The sequence below is a fragment of the Gekko japonicus genome, unplaced genomic scaffold (assembly GCF_001447785.1).
Source record: "Gekko japonicus isolate JY-2015 unplaced genomic scaffold, Gekko_japonicus_V1.1 scaffold4420, whole genome shotgun sequence".
Classification (NCBI taxonomy): Eukaryota; Metazoa; Chordata; class Lepidosauria; order Squamata; family Gekkonidae; genus Gekko; species Gekko japonicus.
The window spans coordinates 14,454-41,199 of NW_015168796.1; the positions used below are offsets into that span (position 1 = coordinate 14,454).

The 26,746-nt window shown below is 49.7% G+C and overlaps 1 protein-coding gene across 1 annotated transcript in view; it reads right to left on the reverse strand.

Annotated features, from left to right (window-relative positions):
- Window positions 1–257: 257 nt before the first annotated feature.
- Window positions 258–26,746, reverse strand: part of LOC107114261 (complement decay-accelerating factor-like) — a gene marked incomplete at its 3' end in the record, with an annotated part of 59,945 nt that continues 33,456 nt past the window's right edge. Inside the window, exons 3-7 of the mRNA XM_015415705.1 lie at window positions 18,088–18,279; window positions 17,346–17,445; window positions 15,437–15,522; window positions 5,279–5,476; window positions 258–320 (exon numbers count right to left, since the gene is read on the reverse strand). Of these exons, the coding sequence (XP_015271191.1) occupies window positions 258–320; window positions 5,279–5,476; window positions 15,437–15,522; window positions 17,346–17,445; window positions 18,088–18,279 (639 nt within the window). The remainder of the gene's footprint in view (window positions 321–5,278; window positions 5,477–15,436; window positions 15,523–17,345; window positions 17,446–18,087; window positions 18,280–26,746) is intronic.

Genomic DNA, 26,746 nt, shown 5'->3' on the forward strand with positions numbered 1-26,746 from the left:
ACTGGATCATCAAACCTTGCATTAAAGTCACCTATTTAGTTACAGTATTTCTAACATTTACAGCTACATCTATACATGGTTTGCTATCGTGTTATCATTCTGCTGCAACAATCATTTGCCACTAGTTTGTCTTCCGCACACCAGGAAAATCAGGCTGTGAATGATCGCTCTAGCACAAAAGTCAGTGATATGTGGATGCAGCTTATATGTCATATTACTATGAAGACTCTCAAAGCAGCATTCCCCTGTTAACTCACCTGAAGAAATATGTTTCTCTACCTCTTGACTAGAAGGCACGGGGCTGGTAAGCATAATCATGGCTACAAGACAAATCATAGGAAAAAAGTAATTTCAAAATTGTATAATCATGAGTAGAACCATCCTGACCATCAGGGCAAACTACAGCTACCATATTTTTGTGCCCTTAGAATCACCTGACTTGTTTAAGAAGGATATCTATTGGTTACACTCCCCTCATTTTTTATCAGAAAAAAACACTGACATTGGAAAATACTGAAATATATTCAATACTTTCTCATCAAACCTAAACATTTTTCATGCTGTAGCAGCATTACTGTATCATTTATAACTTATACTACACCATACTAATCAGCATATTTATGGAAGTTAAAAATACTGTTTAATGTCTTTTCCATGCAATGCCTTCCCTGCAGAGGTCTTTTCGGGGGGGATCGCAGTTCCCCCGGGTGAGGTACGGGGGCGGGGCACATGATGAAGTCCCGCCCCCTGCTTCCGGCCACCTCGCTTCCGGCCCTCATTCAGCCAGGAGGAGGCAGGAGAAGAGGGAGGGTAAGTTGCTTCCTCCCTGCCTCTCCCAACCCCTGCCTGCCTGGGGCCAGGGAGGGCCTTCGCGGGGCTTCCTTGCACTCCTCGGCAGTGGAGCTGCAAGGCCGCCGCTGACGGCCGGGACCGTTGGGGGCGGGGTGTGTGGCCTTATGACACACTTCCGGTGATGTCAGGGGGTGTGGCATATGCTAATAAGTTATGCTAATGAGTTCCCCTAGCTCTTCTTCTACGAAACGACCCCTGCTTCCCTGTATTAACATTAAAAACAAGGAACTCTGAGCTTTTAAAAACAGCAGGAAATAGAGCTGCTAGAGGGGTGTTTTTCAGCTGAGGTTATTTAGCTGAGGGTACTGTGTGGGGGGACTGTGTTTAGAAGTGTGTGGGTGAGTTGTGAGTTGTTGCAGACTAGTTGTGAGTTTAATACAAACTAGGCAGTTTCCTAGAGCGTCGGGCCCTGGATGGGGCGTCGGGCCCTGGATGGGGCGGCAGGCCCTGGATGGGGCGCCGAAGTTCACCTGCCCGCCAAAAGCCCGCATGCCACCGTTCGCCTCCCCTGCTCCGCCACTGAAGCAGCCACATCCCCAGCCAGCCAACCAGCCAGCCCCGCGTCCCCCGCCCCATTCCTGAGCACCGCTGTCTGCTGCAGCAGCTTCCCCGCGGCTGGGCAGGGGAGAGGCGGCCTGGCCCTTCTGGCTGCCCTCTCTGTGGTGGGGCGGTTGTGGCTCCGGTGCGCCTGGCCATGGGGGAGCCGGCGGCGGTGCTGCTACTGCTGTGTCGGGTCAGGGCTGCATGGAGGAGGAGGCTGCCGCTGCTGGGAGCCCCCTGGCGGCGGCAGCGAAGGCAGGAAGGCGGCGAAGGCAGGGAGGCAGGAGGGAGTGAGCACCCAGCAAGGCTAGTGAGTGCGGCAGCGGGGGGAGGGAGTGAGGGCACGGGTGCACGGGGATGGACCCCCCAGGAGACCCCCCTCTCCAATCCTCCCGTTCTCCAGGCCAGCTGGTGGCGCCAACATGGCTGGAGGTGCAGAGGAGATGCGGCATCCCCCTCGCCTCCTGCACAGTCCCCCCCATGCACGCCAGGTGCTGGCATCCGAGCGGGGGGGGAGAGAAAGGAGAGGAAGGTGTTATGGTGGGAGGAAGGCATGGGGGGGCTCAGTGCTGCTGCAACTCGCGCTGTTGCAACTTTCGGGAAGTTCTGTTTACCCCCTCTCCTTAAAAAACCATCTCTGGAACCGGCCGAATTGGCTAATTATCGGATGGTTTCCAATTTGCCTTATCTGGGCAAATTAATTGAGAGGGCGGTGACGATACAGTTGTAGAGCTTTATGGATAATGCTTCCATGCTAGATCCTTTCCAGTCCAGCTTCCGCCCAGGCCATGGGACGGAGAAAGTACTGGTCGCAGATGACCTCCAGAGGCACCTGGATTGGGGCGGTGCGGTGGTGCTGCTGTTGTTAGACCTGTTGGCGGAGTTCGACATGGTCAACCACCAGCTACTCGACCACTGCCTCGGCGACATGGGAATTCAGGGGCTTGCCATGCAATGGCTTGTCTCCTTTCTCCAAGGTCGGGGACAAAGGGTGGCTATTGGGGAGCAGCAGTCCCGAAGGCACCCACTAGTATGTGGAGCACCTCAAGGGGCCGTGCTCTCCCTGATGCTATTTAACATCTATATGCGCCCCCTTGCCCAGATTGCCAGGAGGCATGGGCTGGGATGTCACCAATATGCGGATGACATCCAGCTCTATCTGATGTTGGGCAGTCAGTCTGACTTTACCCCAGAAAACCTGGACCGGGCGTTACAGGACGTGGCTGGATGGCTTAGACTGAATTGATTGAAATGGAATCCGACAAAGACGAAGGTCCTGTGCTTGAGTCGGAGCGGTACGGGGGTAGGGATCCCACTCCTGGCCTTTGATGGGGGCACCGTTGGTGCCAGCGCCGAGGGTCGGGAGCTTGGGAGTGCTCCTGGATGCTTCCTTAACAATGGAGGCCCAGGTAGCAGCCACTGCTAAGACAGTCTTCTACCACCTTCGACTGATTAGGCAGTTGGTTCCCTTCCTCTAATGCAATGATCTGGCTGCAGTGATCCATGCAATGGTCACCTCGAGGCTGGACTACTGCAATGCTCTCTACATGGGGCTGCCCTTGGTGCAACTCTGGAAGCTGCAGCTGGTGAAAAATGCAGTGGCCAGGCTGTTGATGGGTCTCCCCAGGTAGGAACCCATCCAGCTTGTGCTAAAGACATTGCACTGGCTGCTAATAGCATACTAGATTCACTTCAAGGTGCTGTTTTTGACCTTTAAAGTCCTTTATGGTCAGGGACTGGCCTACCTGAGGGACCGCCTTTCCCCGCATGGTCCCCGAACAGCACTGTGATCAGGATCTCAAAACTGCCTGGCCCTCCCTGGTCTGAAGGCTGCAAGGTTGACATTGACAAGGACCAGGTCATTCTCTCTGGCAGCTCTGTCCTATTGGAATCAGCTCCCTAGCGAGATCAGGGCCCTGCAGGACCTTCCACAGTTCCACAGAGCTGTGAAAACAGAGCTTTTTAGGCAAGCATCCCGATAGGAGCGGCACCTTACCAGCTGCGCCCCGTGTGGACTCAGACCCAGAAGTGACCTAGAGTGGTGGCACCACTGAACGTGTCTCCAATTGCACTTTACTGTTTTGTATCGCCATCGATATTATTGCTTTTAATTGATGTATCTGTAATTTTATAAGATGTATACTGTTTTATTAGTTTTATGGGAGCCGCCCTGAGCTAGCCTTGGCGGGGAGGGCAGGGTAAAAGTAAAATCAATCAATCAATCAATAAAATCTTGCCTTGTCACTTATGGCGGCCATAAGTGCTCCCTCTCAGGTCCCTGCTTTGGAGCGAGCCGGGGTCTACTCGCGTGCCGCCACACGTGAGAGCCCCCAGCTCAAGCTCCCTGCCAAGAGTCTCCCTCGGAGAAGACCCTATGGGTTCCAGTGCCTCAGATCCCCCACCAGGGCCTGGCGGTTCGGAGATTCTTCGGGAGCTCACCCGGGAACCTTCCGAAATCGGTGGGTCACAGACCGGAAGTCGGGCAACTAGAATGATAAAGGGGCTGGAACACTTTCCCTATGAAGAAAGGTTAAAACACTTGAGGCTCTTTAGCTTGGAGAAATGACGGCTGAGGGATGACATGATCGAGGTTCATAAGTTTATGCATGGGATAGGGCAGGTAGAGAAAGAAGTACTTTTCTCCCTTTCTCACAATACAAGAACTCGTGGGCACTCCATGAAATTGCTGAGCAGTTGGGTTAGAACAGATAAAAGGAAGTACTTCTTTACCCAAAGAGTGATTAACACATGGAATTCACTGCCACAGGAGGTGGTAGCAGCTACAAGCATGGACTGCTTCAAGAGGAAAGTAGATAAACATATGGAGGTCCATCAGTGGCTATTAGCCACAAGGTATCGATAGGATCTCTCAGTCTGGGGCAAGTGATGCACTGTATTCTTGGTGTTTGGGGGGGCAACACTGGGAGGGCGTCTAGCATCCTGGACCTCTGGATGCCACCTGGTATTTTCGGCCACTGTGACAGAGTGTTGGATTGGATGGGCCATTGGCCTGATCGAACATTGGCTTCTCTTATGTTCTTATGGTCATTATGACTGATTTATGTGATTTATAAACATTTTCGTTGTCATTTAAAGAACTGCCTACTGAGCAGAGCAGTTTTACAAGGATGGGAGGCAGTAAAACTTGTGTGAGAATCAATACACATGTGAAAGAATATGGTGAAGAAGTACAGTGAAACAACCTGCCAAACAACGATGAAGAGATCAATGAACTATTGGGGTGTGTGTGGAAAAATTCCTGTTCATGAGCCAAACTGTCAGGTATTCAAGCATCCCTAGTTAACACCTATAACTTCCCAAACCTTTTCCCAGCAGCACTTGATAGAAGCCAGGCATCAAAGCATTTGAGATTAGACGTGATGAACAAGGTCTGTGTGTGCTACATAGTCTTTGCCACAAACCACATTTTCTCTTCTGCTATCACTTCTGTTTGCACAAGAGTGCACTGAAAATCACTGATCTTGTGGAAGTTTTAGCAGGAGGAGAAGTGCACTCCATGCTAGAGGCTATCAATTGCACATGGAACTTAACTTGTTCACAGAATCCAAGCCTTACATTTTAAGACATGATGATGCATGCTTCAGCCTGAATGTATTGATTTTTGAACTACAAACACAGAAGAAAACTAGTATGCTACAGTAGTTAAAGTCTTGGATTAGGATCTGGAAGACCTGGAGTTAAATTGGGCCAGTCACACACTTTCAGCGTACCTGAGGGTTGCTGTGAGGATAAAATGAAGGAGAGCAGAATGATGTAAACCACTTTGGTTTCCCAGTAGGGATAAAGGCAAAATACACACACACACACACACAAAGAGAGAGAGAGAGAGAGAGAGAGAGAGAGAGAGAGAGAGAGAAATAGTTACCTTTACATTCAGGAGTAGGGCCCCTCCAGATTCCCTTTGCGTTATCTTCAGTTGTGCAATGAATAGAAGTCTCTCCAATTAGTAAAAAGCCATTATTGCATCTGTAAGTTACTACTGAGTTGTAGGCGAAATTCTCAATACTTCCTCCTCCATCATGAGTGCCCCCAGTAATACTGGGAGGAGAAGAGCAAGTGATTGCTGAAAGACAGAAAAGCACTTCATCAAAATTAACAGAAATTTCTGCTTATTGGCAACCAATGTACGACTATTTGACTATGATTTTCCTTCAAAGATAGTGGTATGAAAATAGCTTGTATTTGGGGTGTATTCACTATCACAAGCCAAATTCCAATGTATGATGGGGTACAACACCACCCCAGGACTTCCAGCGGACGTTGATTAGAACACTCGCACCAGACGCTGTCTCCACGTTGTTTCAAACTAAAAGAATTTAAAACGCTTATCATAAATACTAATACAACTAATCTTGAAGGCTGAGATGGGACGACCCAAGGGTCAAAAGAAGAAAACACACAGACCTCCACCAGCCAAGGAAGAAAGGGGATTATCTAACAAAGACCCCCCCCCCCGCTGCTTGAATCAGAAGGAGAGGAGGCTCAGGCCAGCAAAAGGAAACATGAAGATTCGAATTCATGTAAGAACTTTTTACAGAACTGAAACAAGGAATAAAAGAAGAAATCAAGAGTCTTATCACTCCAATGACAACAAAAATAGACAATTTAACAAAGAGCATGGAAGAAATTTAAGCAGTTGCAGACTCAGCTGCAGCAGAAGTGAAAAATAGCAAACAAGCTATCTGGGAGCTACGTGATTATGAAGCCTGGTCCAAAAGTAAATTAATGTTATTAGAACTTAGAGTGTGTGAGCAGAAAATAAAATTAATGGGATTCCACTAAACTTTGAACTGAATACCAACCTGACTACAGCTTTAAATTCTTGGTTGAGTGGGGAGCTGAAACTTCTGGGTACAGTGGTTACGACAGCATACAGACTAAACACTAGTAGAGCCGGGTCACCAGCCTTAATCCCGGATGTTATTGCAGAGATTGTGGATGTTCAAACAAAGAAATTAATTTTAAAAACTGCTTGTAGCCAAAAAAGTTTGAAACTAGATGATGTTATCATCTAAATTTCCCAGATCTCCCATATGAAATCTTGACCTCTCGAAGAAATATGCGTCCAGTGGAGACTAATAGAACTAAAAATACCATATTGGTGGCTCATAAGACTAGATAAGGATGCGAAATAAGCAGCGCTGGAATAGAAACTTTTATTTAAATTTAAGTTGGGATATTGCACAATGCGGGTAAGACTGTATGGGGAAGATCCCCAGCCTGCCAATGGCGAGTCTCTTTTAGGGACTGCTTTGGGGAACCAAAGATTCCAGAGCAGGCAGCACATCCCGAAGATAAACAGTAGAAGATAAAATTTTGGTGTTCAGCAGTAATTCTTGCTTCCCTTTAATTGTAATAGTTACATAATAAAATTATACATTAGAAGTGTAAAGAAATAAATTGACAAATAATAATAGCAATTGAAAAAATTCATTTGGGATTAGGGGGAGGCAAGAAAAACAAAAGATGTATGAATTATATAATGATATATTTTCGGAATGTAGAATTAAGTTTGTGGGAACATTCCCAAGTGGATTATAAAGATGGGACAACAGATATATTAGAAATCAATTGAATTTGGGCATATTGTAGGTTATCCTTGATAAATTAGTTTAAATGTTATTTCTTCCTTTGTTATGATGATTTGTATAAACTTGCATTATGGGAATTAAAAGCAAAATAATTTTTTAAAAATGGGGTATAACACCACCCCAATAGGAACACTTGGTCTGGGGCAAGTGATGCTCTGTATTCTTGGTGCTTGGGGGGGGGGGCAACAGTGGAAGGGCTTCTAGTGTCCTGGCCCCACTGATGGCACCTGGTATTTTGGCAGCTGTGTGACAGAGTGTTGGACTGGATGGGCCATTGGCCTGATCCAACATTGGCTTCTCTTATGTTCTCTTATGCTTTTAATCTGGCTTTGACGGCTGAAGTCAGCATGTTTCACAACTCCCAAAGCCAGTTGTACGCACTAAAGCCTTGAATACACATTTTCATATAGAGTGGATTTTTCTTTTGTTTAAATTCTCTTCTATTTCTGCATATTTAAAAATAGGGAGGAGACAAACCGCCTCACAAGCCAAAATTGAAGCTGAACTTGTGCTGGTTCAAGGCCCAGGAACCAATGTTTGGGGAATATACACTCCCCAGACATTTACCAAACTTTGGCCAGTTTGGGTCAGCTGTTCAGAGTTGTTTGGTCTCTCTCTGTCAGCTCAGCTGTCTCAGGCTCCCTTGCGCGTTGGTGCCACGAAAGATGTTTGCACCCCTGCTTTAGTGAAAGAGAATGTATTGGAGTAGTTCTGACTCAGATTTGCCTCTATGTGATACAGAACTAACAATCATTCTCAATTCTTTGGTTGTGTTACAATTTGTGTACCAACATTTTTCAGTGCCTATTTCCCCCCTTTAAATGTAACCAATCTAAGGGAAATACACAGAGGTCATTTCGGGGGGAATTGCGGGGGATCGCAGTTCCCCCGGGTGAGGTACGGGGGCGGGGCACATGACGAAGCCCCGCCCCCTGCTTCCGGCCACCTCGCTTCCGGCCCTCATTCAGCCAGGAGGAGGCAGGAGAAGAGGGAGGGTAAGTTGCTTCCTCCCTGCCTCTCCCCATCCCTGCCTGCCTGGGGCCAGGGAGGGCCTTCGCGGAGCTTCCTTGCACTCCCGCCGGCCTTGCAGGTCCACCACCGGGCCCCTCATGGGGCTCAGCAGTGGAGCTGCAAGGCCGCCGCCGGTGGCTGGGACCGTTGGGGGCGGGTGTGTGTGGCCTTATGACACACTTCTGGTGATGTCAGGGGGTGTGGCCTTATGACACACTTCCGGTGATGTCAGGGTGTGTGGCATATGCTAATGAGTTATGCTAATGAGTTCCCCTAGCTCTTTTTCTACGAAACGACCCCTGGAAATACATACTATATTGTCTTTACATTTTTAGAAGTACTGCCAATAAAAATAACTTCCATGCAAAGTGTTAAATTTGTCTGAGCACAAAACTTAAACCACAATTGATTTTTTGGTCCTTAATCCAATATTTCAATTAAATTACTCAATGAAGTTGGGACATAAAATTAAAATGTATTCATTTTTTAAGTTTTTGTCAGGAGAGATGGTCACCTCTGTATCAATCAACCTGTTAAAACATCAGTTTTTGGCCCTGTTGTCAGTTTAAAGCAATAGCCTGTTTCCTGATGTGCCATCCAAGCATAAATAACAACATTGTAGAGAGAGTTTTAGTCCAGTGGCCCATTTAAGACCAACAAAGTTTTATTCAAGGTATGCACTTTCATGTACACCCACACTTCCTTAGATACATTGAAATGGAAGTTAACAGTCCATACATATAGGCAGACGGTGAACAGCAAATTAGCATACAACATAATTAAGATGTTTTAACAGATGCAAATACTGAACAGGAACAACAAGCTAAGTTTATATGGTCACCATTATTCTAGTTTGGTCTTTGCATCTTTTTTAATTTTATTTTTTAAATTTACATTCCATTTGTATACCGCTCACCCCCTAAGGGCTCTGAGCGGTCTACATTATTTTGTATGCTAATTTGCTGTTCACTGTCTGCCTATATTTACAGACTGTCAACATCCATTTCAATGTATCTGAGGAAGTGTGGGTGTACATAAAAGCTTATACCTGGATCTATCAACATTGGAGAAAGTTCCATGTCAAACCCCTATCACCCTTCTGCTGTTCCCAGACCTTTGAATATCAAAGCGATCTGAATTAATTATACTCAGATGGGAGGGGGGAGTCCTGCTCTTCTTCAAGAATCATCTTCTGGATCATGAAGATATATCAAGATGGGTAGCCATGTTAGTTTGTCTGTAGTTAAAATATATGAGCGGGTATGAGCTTTTGTGAAGGAGAAGTGAGCAGTGACTCACGAAAGCTCATACTCTGCCACATATTTTGTTAGTCTTTAAGGTGCTACTGGACTCAGGGCCGGCTCTAGGTTTTTTTGTACACTAGGTGAGGCTTCTGGTGCCCAACCGTGCGCTCACCAATTATGGGGTTGCCAACCTCCAGGCAGGGCCTGGAGAGAAGGAAGACTTTCCTCCATGAATTGCTCTGATCCTGACGGGGGAGATGAAACCAGAGAGATGCCATGTGGAGAGAAAAGGGCCCCCCCATCACACACACCCCTCAGCAGAGAGATTCTCTCTCTCTCTCTCTGGGGGGGGGAGACAATCGTCGAAGGGCTGCAGAGGCAATCCTCAGTGGCTGACCACAGGTCCCACACACCACCGTGGAAAACCAACTGCTGACCCAGCACCACCACCACCCCCTTTCCCCACATCTCCTCATCCTGTTTGGGTGTGCCGAGAACTCCTTGGGCTGCATAGATCCCAGGGCACCTCAGGAGGGCGGACCCTTCATCAGTGGCCAGGACAGGAGGCTTTCTTGCCCCCATCGCACCCCTCATCTCTGGCCTGATCCAGACTCCTGGGTCTCTCCCTGCTGTGCAACAGGGAGAAATCCACCCAGTGAAAGTTCCCCACTACGCTGAGCTGCAGCAGTGAGGCTGGCTGGCTTGGGCTGCTGAATGCCCAGTCCAGACTGCCCACCGTCTCTCTCTCCTGTCCCGCCGCCTGCCTCCCTTCCACTCGCCCGGTGGCCACTTCAGACGCCCCCACCACACCTGCCGCCTCTTTTCCCCGGGGGTGAGAACTCACCCCCGCCTTCCCCCCCACAGCCAGCGGGTGAGTAGTGAAGGCTCCGAGGCTGCTGAGAAGGAGCATGGGATCAGGGACCACCCCCGAAGGACTACACTGCTTGACACCCCCCTCCCCGGCAGTGGACATGGATGGGGTCCCGTCTCTGGAGCAGGGATGCGCCTTCTGCTGCAGGTGGAAGGAGGGAGGGCAGTCGCTTTGGGAATCAGGGGGGAGCAAAGAGGCGGCAATGGCCAGGGCGCACGGCGCGAGCTTTTGGTGGAGGAAAGGGCGGCTCAGTTCAGCACCTGCCGCGGTGCTGGTGCCCCCATGATGGCCCTGCTCTAGGCGAAAGTCTAGTTCACTTAGTGAGTGAGCCGGCCCTGAGTCTGGACTCTTGCTCTTTTCTACTTCTGGATCATGTTCTTGATTGGCTTATACTGGTCAGGGGGTCAGTGGTCCAGATTTCCTATAAAGTTAGTTTACAACATCTGGGACAAGTTTTTACATGCATGGCCTGATCTCCAACCTGTTGCTTTGTTACTTAGGCTGATGTGAAGATATTGTAACCTACCTGCCCTTCCTTACGTATGTATATGTAGGAAGACAAAGTGCTTGGTTCCAGCAGAAAGGAGCCCAGGAGGCGGGCACATGCAACAAGCCCTGCCCCCTGCTCCCAGCAGCCCTGTCAGGCCCTGCAGGCTGAGGCTGCTGCTGCTCCACTCGGCTGTGCCTGTGCGCTCCTGGTGGATGAGGCGGCCCACCCAGGAGTACAAGCGGAGGGAGGGACCGATGGAGCTAGTTGGGGCAGGGCGAGCCTGGCCTTAACTCCTTCCTCGCTCATCCAGGGATCGAGAGGGCAGTCGACTTGGGACTCTGCTGGCCACACACGAGGTTGCTGTAAGGGGAGAGGGAAGCGGCTGCAAGAGGAGAGGGAAGCGGCTGCAGCAGCTCCCTCTCCTTTTCTCCCACACCGCCTTCCTCCTTTTCATCCCTAGCCCAACTGGCTTTGGGTTTCCCCTCCTTTTCTCCGCTCCTTTTACGGGGCCTTTCTCGGGATTTGACAGAGTTTCCCAGTTGCCTGGAGTTTGGGCAGGAAGTCCGTCACTGGATGCCGCGCTTTCCCCTCTGCATGAGTCACTCACGCTGCCCCTCAGCCATGGAGACAGGGAAGGCACCTGTTGTTCTTGGAAGGCAGGCAGGCATGCAAAACGCACAGAAGCATTGCTGACGAGTTTCCCAGCGCCTCCTTCGCCCTGGAGCATGGCTTCGGGTGGGGTGGGGTGGGAAAGAAGCTTCTTGGCCTGGCTTGCATGCTCGCCTTCCCTGGGGTCAGACATGGACTCTCCTCTCTGCGGGTCACATTACTTGATGGAACTCCCCACAAATGGAGCACCCTGGAAAAAGCACATTCTGTCTCTCCCCTCTCCCGTATAAAAATTGTGGAGCATGCTCAAAGGGGATTAACTGTTCTGCTTTAGGCATCTTGAATAAGTCTTTGAGGAAGTCCAGTAGCTTTCAGAATCCTGTTCAGATAAGGATAATTTGAGATGCAGGTCAAAACCGGGATGTACTAAAAGGAAGGCTAGGATTGCCCATTAGAAACAATGGGAGAGACTTGAAGGCCCATTGGAAATAAGGGGAGCCAGGATTGCCAATTGACTTCCATGGGCTCCACTGAAGTACATTACAACTCAAGAAGAGTTGCAACGAAAATGTGGAATGGATTTTCAACTAAGGTCTCTGGTCTCAAATAGGCTACTCTGGGACTGGAATGATGGGCCCCAGAGAGGAATGACAGACCCTGGGGGTAGCAGCAGTGTTCTGGGAGTGGAATGGCAGTCCCCACGGTGGAATGACAGCCCCTGGGGGTAACAGTTTTTTTCTGGGAGTGGAATGACAGGCCCCAGAGTAGAATGGCAGCCCCTGGGGGTACCAGGAGTATATTGGGACTGGAATGACAGGCTCCAAAGTGGAATGACAGCCCACAGGGGTAGGAGATGTGGCCTGGGACTGAAATGACAGCCCCCAAAGTGGAATGACATCTGCTACCCCCCAGGTGCTGTCATTCCACTCCTAGAACACTCCTGCTACTCCCAGGGGCTGTCATTCCAGAAATACAAACATAAGCTCATATAGTTACACAGAACACTCGTGTTATCCCCAGGGGCTGTCATTCCACTCTGGTGCCTGTCATTCCACCCTCAGAACACATCTGTTACCCCCAGGGGCTGTCATTCCACTCTTGGACCTGTCATTTCAGTCCCAGGGTAGTCTAATGGAAAACCCATTCCGCATTTTCTTTGCAACTCTACTTATACTGTAATGTATTTCAATGGAACCCATGGAAGTCAGTTGGCATTCCTGGCTCCCATTGTTTCCAATGGGTGTTCAAGTCTCTCCCATTGTTTCCAATGTGCAATCCTGTCCTTCCTTTTAGTACATCCCGTCAAAACCTTGGAGCTGGAGAGGGTTCCCTCTCCCTTTTATATATTCTTAGTATTGCACTGGTATGACTTCCAAGTGGCTGGTAACTAATCATCAGTACAATAGGAATCAGTGGGATTTCTGAGTGATTAATAAACCTTACTTCACTTACAAGAACAGCCTTGTTAAATCAGCTGTTCTTGCGGAGCTTGTATTGCCAAAACCTTGGCTTTTGCATCCTTCCACCTCTTTTTCTTTCCGGGTTCTGTACCCATTCCATCCATTTAGGGGTTAGTTATGGCCTTTTGTGGCTGTAGAAAGAGGTCTGGTAAGCTGAAGGGCTTTATTGCTTGGAAGGGCTGTGATTTAATTGGGAGGGAGGGGGAAAGAACAGTACAACTTTAAGCACCCTTTGTCAGTTGTCATGTCAGGCTCAGAAATGCTTGATTTGGGCATATTTTATGGAGAAGTTGCAATTAGATAATTCATATATATATTGTACCAGTGAGATATGTATTGAAGTCTGTTTAAATGATCTTAAATGCCTGAGCTGTGGGTGTTGCCTTCTGACATTCTTCCGATGATGTCAGGGGGTGTGGCATATGCAAATAAGTTATGCTAATGAGCTCCTGCACCTCTTTTTCTACGAAATGACCCCTGGGAAGACAGATTTTGTTATTTTGTTGCACCTGCCTATTCTTGCTTATGTTAAGCCTGAATCACTTTTCTAATCTTTTTTAATAAAGTCCGTTGCTTTTATTGGTGTGTTCGACTGTGTGTGTGAAAGTACAAACTCAGTCTCCGACAAACTAACAGAAGGAAGTTGTTCCAGGGTCCCACATGTGGGGAAATGGGAATCAGATCACCTATGCAATGACATGGTGGGTCACAACCCCCAGTCTTTGACAGTTTTGTTTACTAAATACAAGTATGCTGAATCAGATCATGCTGGATTTAGGGCATTAGAAAATTTACCAATTCAGTTATCTCTGGAAACCACACATCACTGGCTCACATGCCTCTAGAGCAGTGTTCCCTCTAAGCTGAGTTAGTTTGAGCTAGTTCAGTTTTTTAGCCTCACACATTTTTGTCTTAGCTCAGGAAGGATGGCTCCAGAGCAAACTAAAAACAGTAGCCAAATCGCTTACTCACAACTTTAATACCAGCAGGGCCAGTGCCAGGTTTTTTTGCACACTAGGCACACTAGGCGAGGCTACCTTCTGCCCATCCCCCCACCCCCATGGGCCCACCAATTTTCAAACATAAATGCATTCTATTAAATGTATAGAAAGTTTAATACAGGTAGAGCCAGTGTGGTGTAGTGGTTAAGAGCAGTGACCTCTAGTCTGGAGAACTGGGTTTGATTCCCCACTCCTCTACATGAGGACTGTAGAACTCACAACACTACAGTTTAATGTATTTATCCTGCAAATCACTTAGAAAGTATTTATAGCTAAAGTAATCAACTTCAGTCTCTGCCAATGGACATGCACACTTCTAGGTAATGAGTTTCTGTAGATTCTTTCTGTTCTTACATTTTAATAAACAGTTTGCAAAATAGCTTTCTATGGGAAGCTAGCTGCCTGTTCACACGCAAGGACTGCAAAAAACAAACATTAAGCAAATCTTTATTCTTCAATATGGGGTGATTAGTTGTTAAGTTTAAAACTGACAGCAGTAGTTGGAAATGTCCTGAAGCTACAGTTTGCACAGCAACTTATTTTATAAACTTTTTTCACTTTTATAAAATTAAGTTAAAACTAAGGTTTGCAATATATATTATACTCACATCATAGGCAGCGGCATCAGTGGTGGCCGGCTGGCGAGCCCCCCGCAGCACCACCATCGCAGCTGCCAGCCAGCAGCCCAGTGAGAAGAATCCCATTGTTTGAAGAGGGCTGTGGCGGGGTGGAGGGTGGGCGCCACTGTGGGGCTCCCACAAAGCCCAGTCACTGAGAAGCAGAAACTGGTCCCCAATCCTGCTTCCACCCCCTCCACTTGCCCCCATCAGGTGCCGACTGCCTCGCCTGGTTGTGGGCGGCACCCCAAAGTTTGCTTAGAGTCTGTCAGGTTCGGGGGGGGGGAGTGTGTCAAAATAAAAATTTTCATTTTCTTTTCTTTTCTTTTTTTTAAAGAGCACCAGGAAACCAGACATCCGAACCAGGCTCCCTCCAGAGAGGTTGCCGGAGTTCCCAAACCAACTGTGGGGTGCGAGGAGGGGGAGGAGAAGGCTTCCTCTTCAGGCACCACCAGCCCCCCCGGGGGGCACTATATGCCAATAGGGAGCAGAGCCAGCGAAGGGCAGCCATGCACTTTCACCTCCTCCGGGCTTCCCCGCCTGCCTGGCAGAAGGGGTGGCGGTGGTGGCAGGGGCCAGGGAGTGGGAGGCTCTTCAGCACATGAAGGGGAGTGGCAGTGGCAGCAACCGCAGGGAGTGGGCATGGCAAAAGTTGCCCTCTGCCTGCACCTGAGAGACTTCTGGTTGGTGAGGGAAGGAAGAGGGAGGGAAGGAGAGGATGGAGGGGGGCACCTGGGCTGGTGTCGTCTTTGGAGTTATCCCCTCCCCTTTTTCTCCTCCCCCCCCACCGTTACATCACTCCCTCCCTCCCTTCTTCCTCACAAGTAGCTGCCAGCTCCCTAAAGAAACCCTTTGCAAAATGGCAGAGGTCAGCCCCGGGATCCACATGCACTCCTTGGCGAGTGGGTGCGGTTAGTTGTGGGGGGGGGTTATCGACAGGCCAGTGCTCCTTGCAGGAGGTGCTCTAGGCAACGGCCTAACCTGCCTATATGGAAGGATCGGCCCTGAATACCAGTAGCTCACAAAGCAGAATTTTTGCTTGCAAGACTCCACAGCTTAGAGGGAGCATTGCTCTAGAGTATTACAAATTCCAGGTTTATGCTATCTAAAATCATAGGGAGAAACTTACGTTGGCAATCTGGAGGCTCCTTATTCCATCCGACAGTGTTATTCTTTGCTAAACACTGGGTAAAAGGTGATCCTACTAATCTGTACCTAGAGAGAGAAAAAGATTTCCTCTTATCTTACTGCTCTGTAGTGCCTTTAATGGTTCATCACTATAAACCACATATTTTTCTATTATGAACAAAAGGAAATCTCAGCTCAGATAGTGTTTTTGGTAAAGTAAGATGAACAAGCTGATCTCACACTCCATGGACAGAAATCATTCTGCAGAAACACTCTTTTGGATCCAACCCATCATCTTTGCATCATTAACTCCAGTGCAATTGCTTCTATGCACCTGCGGTAGATTTGCAACAATTTAAATAAACTATTCCCTGCCTATTTGCTTATGAAACCAATTCAAGTTAATCCTTGAGTGCACTGAGACTAGGCTACATAAATGATTATCTTCTCCTTTCTTGCCCGATGCAGATGGAAAGGAGAAACAGAATCAGATATCATTAGCTTTTTTCCCAGTCCTTTGCTCAGGTTTCTTTCCTCTTCCTTCTCTTATTTTTACTTTATTTTCACCATTTTTCCCTAATACAATTCCAACCAGTCTTAAGCAACCATAATACAATATATCAAAAATCTATAGAAAGAGTTTATAAATCCACTAAACATGATCACGTGCAGTACCTTAACTTCTTAACTTTGTATTGCTAATCTGTATCGGAAATAGACAGAATTTCAGTTCAATGTTAGACAGAACAATTTATGTTTAAGTAGTCAGAACTTAATGAAATTAAAAGACGTCTGCTCCTTGGGAGGAAAGCGATGGCGAACCTAAACAGCATGATAAAAAGTAGAGACATCACCCTGCCAGCAAAAGTCTGTATGGTCAAAGCAATGGTATTCCCAGTAGTACTGTATGGCTGCAAGAGTTGGACTATAAGGAAGGCCGAGCACCGAAGAATAGATTCTTTTGAATTATGGTGCTGGAGAAGACTCTTGAGAGTCCCTTGGACTACAAGAAGGTCAAATCAGTCAATCCTAAAAGAAATCAACCCTGACTGTTCCCTGGAAGGCCAGATAATGAAACTGAAGCTCAAATACTTTGGCCACCAAATGAGAAGGGAGCACTCCCTGGAGAAGACCCTGATGCTGGGAAAGATTGAAGGTCAAAGAAGACGGGGACGGCAAAGGATGAGATGGTTAGACAGTGTCATTGATGCAACGAACATGAAATTAAGGAAACTCCGGAGCACGACGGAAGACAGGAGGGCCTGGCGTGATGTGGTCCATGGGGTCGCGAAGAGTTGGACTCGACTGTGCTACTGAACAACAATGTATTCCCTAACCTTTCCATCCTCCTGTTAGAGCACCACCTTGTGGTATGTAACATAAAACAACAAGGGTGGAAATTGCTAACAACGCAGCCCTCTTTTAACAGAGGGGGAATAAGAAAGAGAGATAATTAGAGGAATCAATGGCTATATCTGAAAAAATGAACTTTGGAAAAAGCAGTTCCCCTCCTCATAATACCACTAATCAGACGTTTATTTTGTTATCCTCTTTCTGCATGCTTGATGACACTATTTTACTGAGACATAAAATACCACAATCCTTTTAATTATTGAAACAAAACTGACATTTTTCTTGCAACAGACCCCAACTGAAAACATTTTACAACTTTCTTCCAATACAAAACGTAGCAATTTAAAGCAATAAACAATAGTACTCTACCTGAACCTTCCTGATCGTCTGCAGGGAATGACTTGCACCAAGCTCTCCCAAAGGTTCTACAGTTTATGCCAAATTCTTTTGGTAAAATTAGATAGTCCATGGATGTGTTCTGTTCCCCAGGGTTGACCCATACTTTGATATCATAACAAAGTCTGTAGCTCATCTAGTACAACTAACTCAATACACACCCTTCATCACAGATGAAATTTACTTTTGCTCGATACAGGAGATCAGTTAGAATAACAGCGCTGCCATTTTGTGGTTTTCCTGGATCGCCACATGATTTTCCTAGAGGAAAGCAAGGTTGGGAATTAGCATGCTAGACCAGAGTATGGCATTAACTGAGGAACAATTTAACACTAGCCTGGGATCAGAGGAGCATGAAGAATGCCTATGATCCACCTCCCGTTTCAAGGAGTCATAATCCATAGTGTTAGACAAATCACACTTGAAACTTGAGGAAATCTTTAGACGCAGATGCCAAAACAGTGTGAGTAGCTGAGGATGGTACTGGTGGTGATAACAACAAAATAGCCCTGTTGCACCCATACAAGCCCTCTGGCTGCAATCCAACACAGGTTTTAGTGCATTTAAATCAGGTAAAATGGCCATAAGCATGCTTAGTTCTATGTTTTTGTGTAGATAGTCTTAAAACTTTCGTATCTGGCAACAATTGTTTTCTTCACTATTAATACTTCTGGATCTTTTTTTCCAGAATACTAGTTAATTGCATATCATGTGTCTGTGCTATCACTCCATTTCCTAAACACTATAATCTTTTAAGGACTACTGCACCAGTTTCTAAACTTGCATGTAAAACAAAATACTGCATCTTCTGAAATTCTTAATGTCATAAGACTTATGGCTAGAAAATACTGTTGGCAAAAGTAGCTCTTGCATTGCTGTTAACTGCAGGAACATTATACTAACTTTTACAAAAAACAGGAATTTCTGACCAAGTGTTATTCTGAAGACAAGTTACAAGTGCACTTATTCCAGGGATGATGTCGTGGCCTCGGCGACAGATATAGGTCAAAATGGTCCCAGGAGTAAAGTAAGTCTCGCGCTCCTCGTCTGGGTGTGGTTCAGCATATCTTGAAGAAGTTGGTGTAGGACAACTGCCTGGCAACAAAAGCAGATAGAAAAAACTGAAAGACTGTGCTAGAAAGGACTACACAAGAAAACTTTCCTTTTTGCTTTTTAACCCATTCTTTGTGACAGAACATGTTAAACAACCCATACTTCGGGAAGGTTGTTAGTGACCTTTGTTAATCTCAGAGCCAGTTTGGATGATAAAAGCTGTCAAGGCCTCTTAAAATTGAATGCATTTCTTTTGTTCTCTGGCCTGTGTTCCACCCATGGGTTGGCATCATGAAACTACACTGGCCCCATGGAATGTTTCTAAAAGAGTGCTGCAGTCTTTCAGGCATACTCTTGCACCTGGCATCTTCTCTTAGTTTGACAGCAGGGCAGCCCTTCTAAGCAGAGTATGATCACATCGCACAAACACGTGATAGGCTTTTTATGTCCAACATGCCCCTCTGTCCTGAACCCCCTCTATGCAGCTTCTTGTTTTACGTATTTAGAACATTTATATGCTGCCTCCTCAGAGATCTGCTTAAGACAGCTCACAGGCTAAAATAATGAAAAGATCAAACCATTCAAAACCTAGCCAATACAATCCAGAACATAAAAATAAAAGCACACCCAAAAACGCAGAGCATAAAACATAATTGTGTGTCATCGAGTCACAACCCACGCATGGTAACCCCCAGGGCCATGGGGTTTTCAAGACAAAAGATGAACAGAGGTGGTTTTGCCATTGTCTTCCTCTGCATAGCAACCCCAGTCTTCCCTGGTGATCTCCCGTCCAACTACTAAGTAAGGCCGACCCTGCTTAGCAGCCAAGCTCTGACAAAATCAGACTAGTCAGGGTTATTCAAGCCGCTGGAAAACATCTAGCAACCTAAAAGGTTTTCGTAACAGCCATTCGGCTAGAAGTAGATTGTAAACACTAATTAAAACCTTGGTTAAAAAAGAAATATTCTGGCCTGCTGCCTAAAAGAAAATAGTGTAGATGCTAGGTGAGCCTCAAAGGGAAGAGCATTTTAGTCCACAGTGTGGCTTCAAAGCCCATGTTGTCTTCCTTTTTTGCCCTGGGTGCTCAGAATTCATGAGAAAACCACAAACTATGAGAAACACCAAAATTAGAGCCTCTCCCCCAAGTACTGCAAAACTGTCAGAACTAAACAAACAACAGAATGGATTCAGAAAATCACAACAAATATACACGTGAGATATTGTAGTGAATGAACAGAGTGCATGAATCAGTGCTCAAGTCCTGTGTTACTGGGAGAGGAGTTAAAATGACAAGGGAAATGGAAGCACCTCCCCCCTCTCTGTTAGGATAGAACAGAGGTCTCCAATGCAGTGCCTGTGGGTGCCATAATGCCCGCCAACTAGGGTTGCCAAGTCCCATCTTGACCCCCAGTGGGGGATTTTGGGGGGCGTTCCTGGAAAGGGCGGGGCGTTCCTGACATGATGACATCACATTTGGGACATCCCCCCGCCCGCCCGATCTTCCAGCGGCGCTGGCTCCCTGCACTTAAAGGGGCCCCTTTAAATGCAAGGAATTGGCGTTTCCGCCACACCCAATGTCCATGGAGACCGGGCGCGCGCAGGATGCGGAACACCGGCTCCCTGCACTTAAAAGGGCCCCTTTAAGTGCAGAGAGCTGGCATTCCCCACCCCACGTGCACCCACTCTCCGTAGACATCGGGCACACAGGAAACGCCAGCTCCTTGCACTTATAGGGGCCCGCAGCCCGGACATGGCCCGCAGCCACCCTTCTCCCTCCTCTCTCTCAAGAGAGAAGCGAGAGGGGTGGCTGGGGGTGTTGGGGCTTGAGGGTGGGGCTTCCCCCGAAGGCCAGTTGGCCGGCAGCCGATAGAAGTCCCAAAACAGTGGGGGACACCTGCCAAACTGGGGGGTTTGGCAATCCTACAGCCAACACCTTTCCAAGCACCTGCCAAGTGTTTTTAGAAGGTAGGTATGGCCAAGTATGGCCTTTACCCAGAGAAGTTTCTGTGTAATGTACTCCGCCATTACCACGTGCGCGACCGTTGGGCCATGCGGTCAGGCTAAGCCCTGAAGCTTCGCTCCGATAGAACAATAGCCAAGCGGATCCTAGCCCGCACCTATCAGAGGGCCAGGTCCGCAGCCGAGAGCCTATGGGACTCTCGGCTACTGTATATAGCCTATAGGGTAGTAGGGGGTGTGTTTTGGGTGAAGGGTTTCTGTGCATATATACCGGCCTGCGAGCCGGCTGTTCCTTGTCTTGTTCCATCTGAATAAAAGTACTTTGCTGAAATCACTCAACGTTTCTCAGTACTTTTCACTGGCGACGAGGATGGGATACTACCTTCCCTGAACAGGACCCGGACGAGACCAAGCCTGCACCGAGCACCGATCGAGACCACGGACGCCTCCGACACTTCGTCTCGGAATCACCGCTCAACGAATCGCGCCTCGCTCCGTCAGACCACGAAAGCAATCCCCGCTCGCATCGCATCGCATCGCTTCGCAAGCAAACATCCGAACAAATGAACATGTCTTCTCCGGCCACCACCTCATCCTCCTCATCCTCCTCCGGCTCGACCTCCCACGAGGGCATCGCACACTTCGACCTCTCTCGTCCCGAGCAATGGGAAACGTGGGTAGTGATCCTAGAGAACTACCTGACGTGCCTGAAGATCACCGACCCAGGTATGAAGAGGGGCCATCTCATCCGCTTCTGTGGGATGGAAACCCTCCTTCTCCTGCAGGATCTGATCACACCCCGTAAAGTGCAGGAAGAAAGTTTCAAGGTACTCGTCAAGGCCCTCACCGACCATCTCGCTCCAAAGCCAACCAAATTCGCGGAGCGGGTGGGCTTCTTCGAGAGGGTCCAGGGCCTAGAGGAGAGGGCCTCCGAGTTCCTGGCAGGCCTCCGACAGGCCGCCACGCGGTGTGCTTTCCCTAGCCTGGAAGACACGCTGCTAAATCAATTTATTGTGGGCGTGCGAGAGTACAAGTTGCGCCGACGCCTGGTCAGACAAGACGACTTGACTCTGGACAAGGCACTAAAGGACGCCATGGCCTACGAGAACGCCCGACAGGACCGCAGCGGAAATGCGGTCCATCGCACCCAAGCCACATTGGAGTCGACCGACTCCGAAGAAGACGAGGTGCTACAAATCCGCCGCCAGCCCGCACCTTCGCATCGTTCGAGGGGAGCACCGCCAGCAAGGACATGTGAGCCAGCCCTACCATGTGCCAGCTGCAGAGAGGCGCATGAACGCCGGACCTGCCGTTTCCGGGACGCCGTCTGCCGGGCCTGCAACAAGCAAGGCCACATCGCCAAGGTCTGCCGCGGTCGCCGCCAGCAAAACAAGAAGTCGACACACCAGGCAGAGCCGATCCACACCATGGACCTCCACTCCATCGACCTACACACCGTTTCCCACCAGCCCCAGCCCCAGGTAGGTGAAGTGCTCCGGGAGGGCCGAAACAAAGTCCATGTTTTGGTCCGTATAGAGGGGTCCCCCTGTAGCATGGAGCTGGATACCGGCTCCGAGTTTACTATCATATCGGAGGAGACACTGCGGAGAGTGTGTCCCAAGGGGGGGGGGCCCTCTGCGCAATCCACAATTTAGATTGCAGGATTTTAACAAGAATCCGGTGGCTGTACGGGGCTGGGGCAAATTCAAGGTGGAGTTTCAGGACTTCAAAGGCTATCTGGACATTCTGGTGGTGGGCAGCCGGCTTTCCAGCCTCCTAGGGATGTCCTGGTTTAAGCCGCTGGGCTTGACCATCGGGGGGCTCCATCAATTGCAGTGGGTAGATTTCATGGACGTATGCAATGAGTTCCTGCGGGTTTTCAATGGGTCCCTCGGCAGGTTCACAGGGCTGCCCATCTCCCTGGATCTGGATCCAGCGGTTCGTCCCATCCAGATAAAGGCCCGGCATCCACCCGTCGCGATGAGGCCAAAGATCGAGGCGGAACTGGACCGGTTGGTGGCCCAAGGGTTGTTGGAGCCGGTTGCGTCCGCCCGGTGGGAAACCCCGATCGTCACACCCGTTAAACCTAACGGGGACATCAGGATCTGCGTGGACTATAAGTGCACCCTAAACAAGGTGCTGCAGGACCACGCGTACCCGGTACCGGTGGTCAGCCACGTGCTTGCAGCACTAGCGGGGCCCCGCATCTTTGGAAAGCTGGACTTGGCACAGGCCTACCAGCAGTTGCAGGTGGACGCCGCCACAGCTGAAGCCCAGACAATTGCCACGCATAAGGGGGCTTTCAGGGTCCACCGGCTCCAGTTCGGGGTTTCAGTGGCACCAGGGATTTTCCAATCATTTATGGACTCTCTTCTCAAAGGCATCCCGGGAGTACAGCCATTTCTAGATGATGTGCTCATCGCCACCCCCAATGCCGCCTCCTTTGCCGACCGCCTCCGGACCGTGCTCCGACGCTTTGATGAGGCCGGGCTGCAGGTGAAACAAGAAAAATGCCTCCTCAGGGTCCCCAAAGGTGGAGTTCCTGGGGTTCGCGGTGGACGCCCAGGGAATCCACCCCACGGCGGAAAAGACGACGGTGATCTCCAATGCCCCAGCTCCCACGTCTAAAACAGAACTACAGGCCTTCTTAGGCCTATTAAATTTTTATCACTCTTTTCTCCCTTTGAAAGCAGCAGTGGCGGAGCCCCTCCATCGGCTTCTCGATAAAGGCGCACCGTGGGTCTGGGGACCGGCTCAGGCTGCGGCGTTCCAAGCGGTCAAGGAGCTTCTCATCTCCAACTCGGTCCTCGCCCATTTCAACGAAAGTCTGCCAGTGGTTCTGGCCTGCGACGCCTCTCTGTACGGGGTCGGGGCGGTCCTGGGGCACAAGCTGCCGGATGGTCGGGAGGTCCCAGTGGCCTACTACTCCCGGACTTTGTCAGCAGCTGAGCGCAACTATGCACAAATCGATAAGGAGGCGCTTGCAATAGTGGCCGGGGTGAAAAAATTTCACCACTATCTCTACGGCCGGCCCTTCACGGTCTTGACGGACCACAAGCCACTCCTTGGTTTGCTCGCCCCAGACCCCCCAGATGACCTCGCCCAGAGTGATTCGGTGGTCCGTCTTCCTGGCGGGCTACAACTACTCGCTCCTCCACAGGCCCGGAAAAGCGATGGGACACGCCGACGCCCTGAGCCGCCTAACTCTGCCCACGACGGATCCGGACCCGGCTCCAGCCCACCAGATCATGCTCCTGGAAACCCTGCCAGACCAGCTGGTCCACGTCCGGGAGGTCGCCCGCCGCACGGCCAGGGATCCGATCCTATGCCGCGTCCTGGACTGGGTGAGAAGGGCGTGGCCCGCGACAGCAGCGGGGCCCGAGTTTTCAGCGTTCGCCACCCGCAAAGATGAGCTTTCATCCCACAAAGGCTGTGTGATGTGGGGAGGCCGGGTGGTGATTCTACCTCCTCTCCGAGACTGGGTGCTGGCGGCACTACACGAGGCACACCCAGGAGTGGTACGGATGAAGGCCCTGGCTCGGAGTTATGTGTGGTGGCCAGGCCTAGATCAGGACATCGAGGGGCAGGTGAAACAATGTCAGCCCTGCCAGGCCTCTCGACTGGCATCTCCCCAAGCTCCCGCGAGGGCTTGGGAGTCCTCACACAAACCCTGGTCCCGGCTACATCTGGACTTTGCGGGGCCGTTCCAGGGCCAAATCTTTTTCATCTTGGTCGACGCCTACAGCAAATGGCTGGAGGTGGTTCCCGTGCCGTCAACCTCCTCCAAGGCGGCCATCAGAGCGATGTGGCACATCTTCAGCGCCCAAGGCATCCCGGATACCCTGGTCACGGACAACGGGATGGCTTTTACCTCGAGTGAGTTCCAGGAATTCACGAGGTATTACGGAATCCGCCACGTCCAGTCAGCCCCGTTCCACCCGGCCACGAACGGCCAGGCGGAGCGCATGGTGCGCACCACCAAAGAAGCGCTGCGCAGGTTCGAAAGCAAGGACTGGGACTATAAGCGGGCAGCGTTCCTGTTTGGTCAGCGGACGACCCCCCACACCGAGACAGGTCGCAGCCCCGCCAAGCTCCTGTTAGGTCGCCACCTGACATCCAGGCTGAACCGGTTACACCCGGACAGGGCCCCCGAGGAAGAACCAACAATGAAATCGCCTCAAGCCACGAGAGGGTTCTTTCCGGAAGACCCAGTCTACGCGAGGAACTACGCGCAAGGGCCACCCTGGATCCCCGCACGAGTTGTACGAGTGAGAGGACCTTGATCCTATGAGGTCTCCTGCGAGGATAGCCAACTACTCCACTGCCACATCGATCAACTACGGCGGCGGGTTCTCCCGAACGACCCCGAGGACCTGGAGTTTATGGAGCCAGACAAAGCGATTTCCTCCACGGCCGAGCCACCGGCCCCAGCACCCGTTCCAGTCCATCTCGCCTTGGAACCTCCGGCACTGGCGCCACCAGCAACACCACAACCGACCTCCCCGCCACGAGCCCCGGTAGCACCCACGACCACCACACCAGAACTCCACTGCTCCACGAGGACCAGGAAGGCCCCCGCGTACCTCCAGGACTTTGTGTGTGGGTAGTCTGGACTATGGGGGGAGGGGTGTAATGTACTCCGCCATTACCACGTGCGCGACCGTTGGGTCATGCGGTCAGGCTAAGCCCTGAAGCTTTGCTCCGATAGAACAATAGCCAAGCGGATCCTAGCCCGCACCTATCAGAGGGCCAAGTCCACAGCCGAGAGCCTATGGGACTCTCGGCTACTGTATATAGCCTATAGGGCAGTAGGGGGTGTGTTTTGGGTGAAGGATTTCTGTGCATATATACCGGCCTGCGAGCTGGCTGTTCCTTGTCTTGTTCCATCTGAATAAAAGTACTTTGCTGAAATCACTCAACGTTTCTCAGTACTTTTCATTCTGCTTGGCCATTAGGTTAACTGCAGATTTTTGAAAATATTGATTTCCTGGTAGCTGCCACCACTGCACAAGAAGCTGCAGCAGCCATTTTGTGACTGGCTGTGCCAACTGTGGCAGCCATTCTGTGGCTGCACCCAACAAGCTGTGTCAGAATTCAAAAAGTGCCCGCAAGTTTAAAAAGGCTAGGGAACCCCAGGATAGAACTACCTCATTCCTGCATCAGCAACTTGATAATCAAGCAAATATAATTTCAGTAAATGGTTGAAATGAAAGGATACTCCTCTAAAGGAACACACATTTTTAAAGGACTGAATCAGTGCTCATGTAAGTAAAGGTCTATCCTAAAAATATGAAGCTGCTTTATAGTAAGTCAGACAAGGGGATCTATCTAGTTCAGTTTTGTTTATTGATATTGGTGGTGAACTTCCCAGGCTTATCCTTTACCTGGAGATATTAGGCCTTGAACTTGTGGCTTCTGCAGGGAGAATATGTGTTCTATCATTGGGTTATGGTTCCCCCCATCCTTATCATCAGTAACATTTTCACCCATCTTAAGTTCTAAAACAGTTCCAGTGATGAGCCCCACTGATTAGGGCTAGGGTTGCCAGGTCTTACCTGGCCGCCGGCAGGGGGTTGTCCCGGTCCTCGTCCTGGAGTTCTTTGGTGTGTGCCGGGCGCATTGCCATGGACAGGGCACTTTGGGGGTAGGGTTCCCCCCGCCAGCCAGATGAGGACCGGTGGATCTGGGGGCCTGAAAGCGGGCAAACTCCCACCCCTGTCAGGGGAATGGGAGCCCTAATTAGGGCTGCTAGCTTCAGGTTTGGAAACTTCTGGAAATTCAGGAGTGGAGCTTAAGGAGGGAAGGGACTTCAGCAGGGTATAATGCCATGAAGTTCACCCTCCAAAGCAGCCACTTTCTTCAGGGGAACTGATCCTTGTAGTCTGGAGATCAGTTGTAATTCCAGGAGATCTCTACCTGGAAGGGATAAGTGTGCTATTCAGGGGTCGATTCGGGGGGAATCGCGGGGGATCGCAGTTCCCCCAGGTGAGGTGCGGGGAGGCGGGCACATGACGAAGCCCTGCCCCCTGCTTCCAGTCGGGGTAAAATGGTGATTTGACGCACCCTGTAAGTGCTCAGGGTGGACGGGTGTTCCTTACAGCAGTTTGGACTGTATTCTGGTCCAACGCAGCTTCCCCCAGGCAGGGGGAATGACTGGCAGGCATCAGGACCCAAGAGAGAGTTGAGATTGGTGTGATCAAGTCTTGGAGGAGGCTTGTGTTACCATGTGGACTTGTATTTGCATTTTATCTGTGTTGTGCTTATGAAGTATTGCTCAAATGTCTATGTATCTGTGCTTGTGGGACCCAGGGCCCATTGTTGTGTGTGTGCTTGCTGCCATGCGCTTGAATAGCTGGCCTTACACCTCACCCTGTCCCTGATGGGCATTGCTGAGATGCCAGCCACAGCGCACATGCTTTCTCTGGAATTTTCCACTGTGCCCCTGGCCCAAAGAGGTCATCACCGGTATGCACCAGGAGACATTTGGAGAAGCACCAGGCGTGACCACCCTTGATGGATTATGGGAAAGCACCAACTCCCTTCCTGCTAT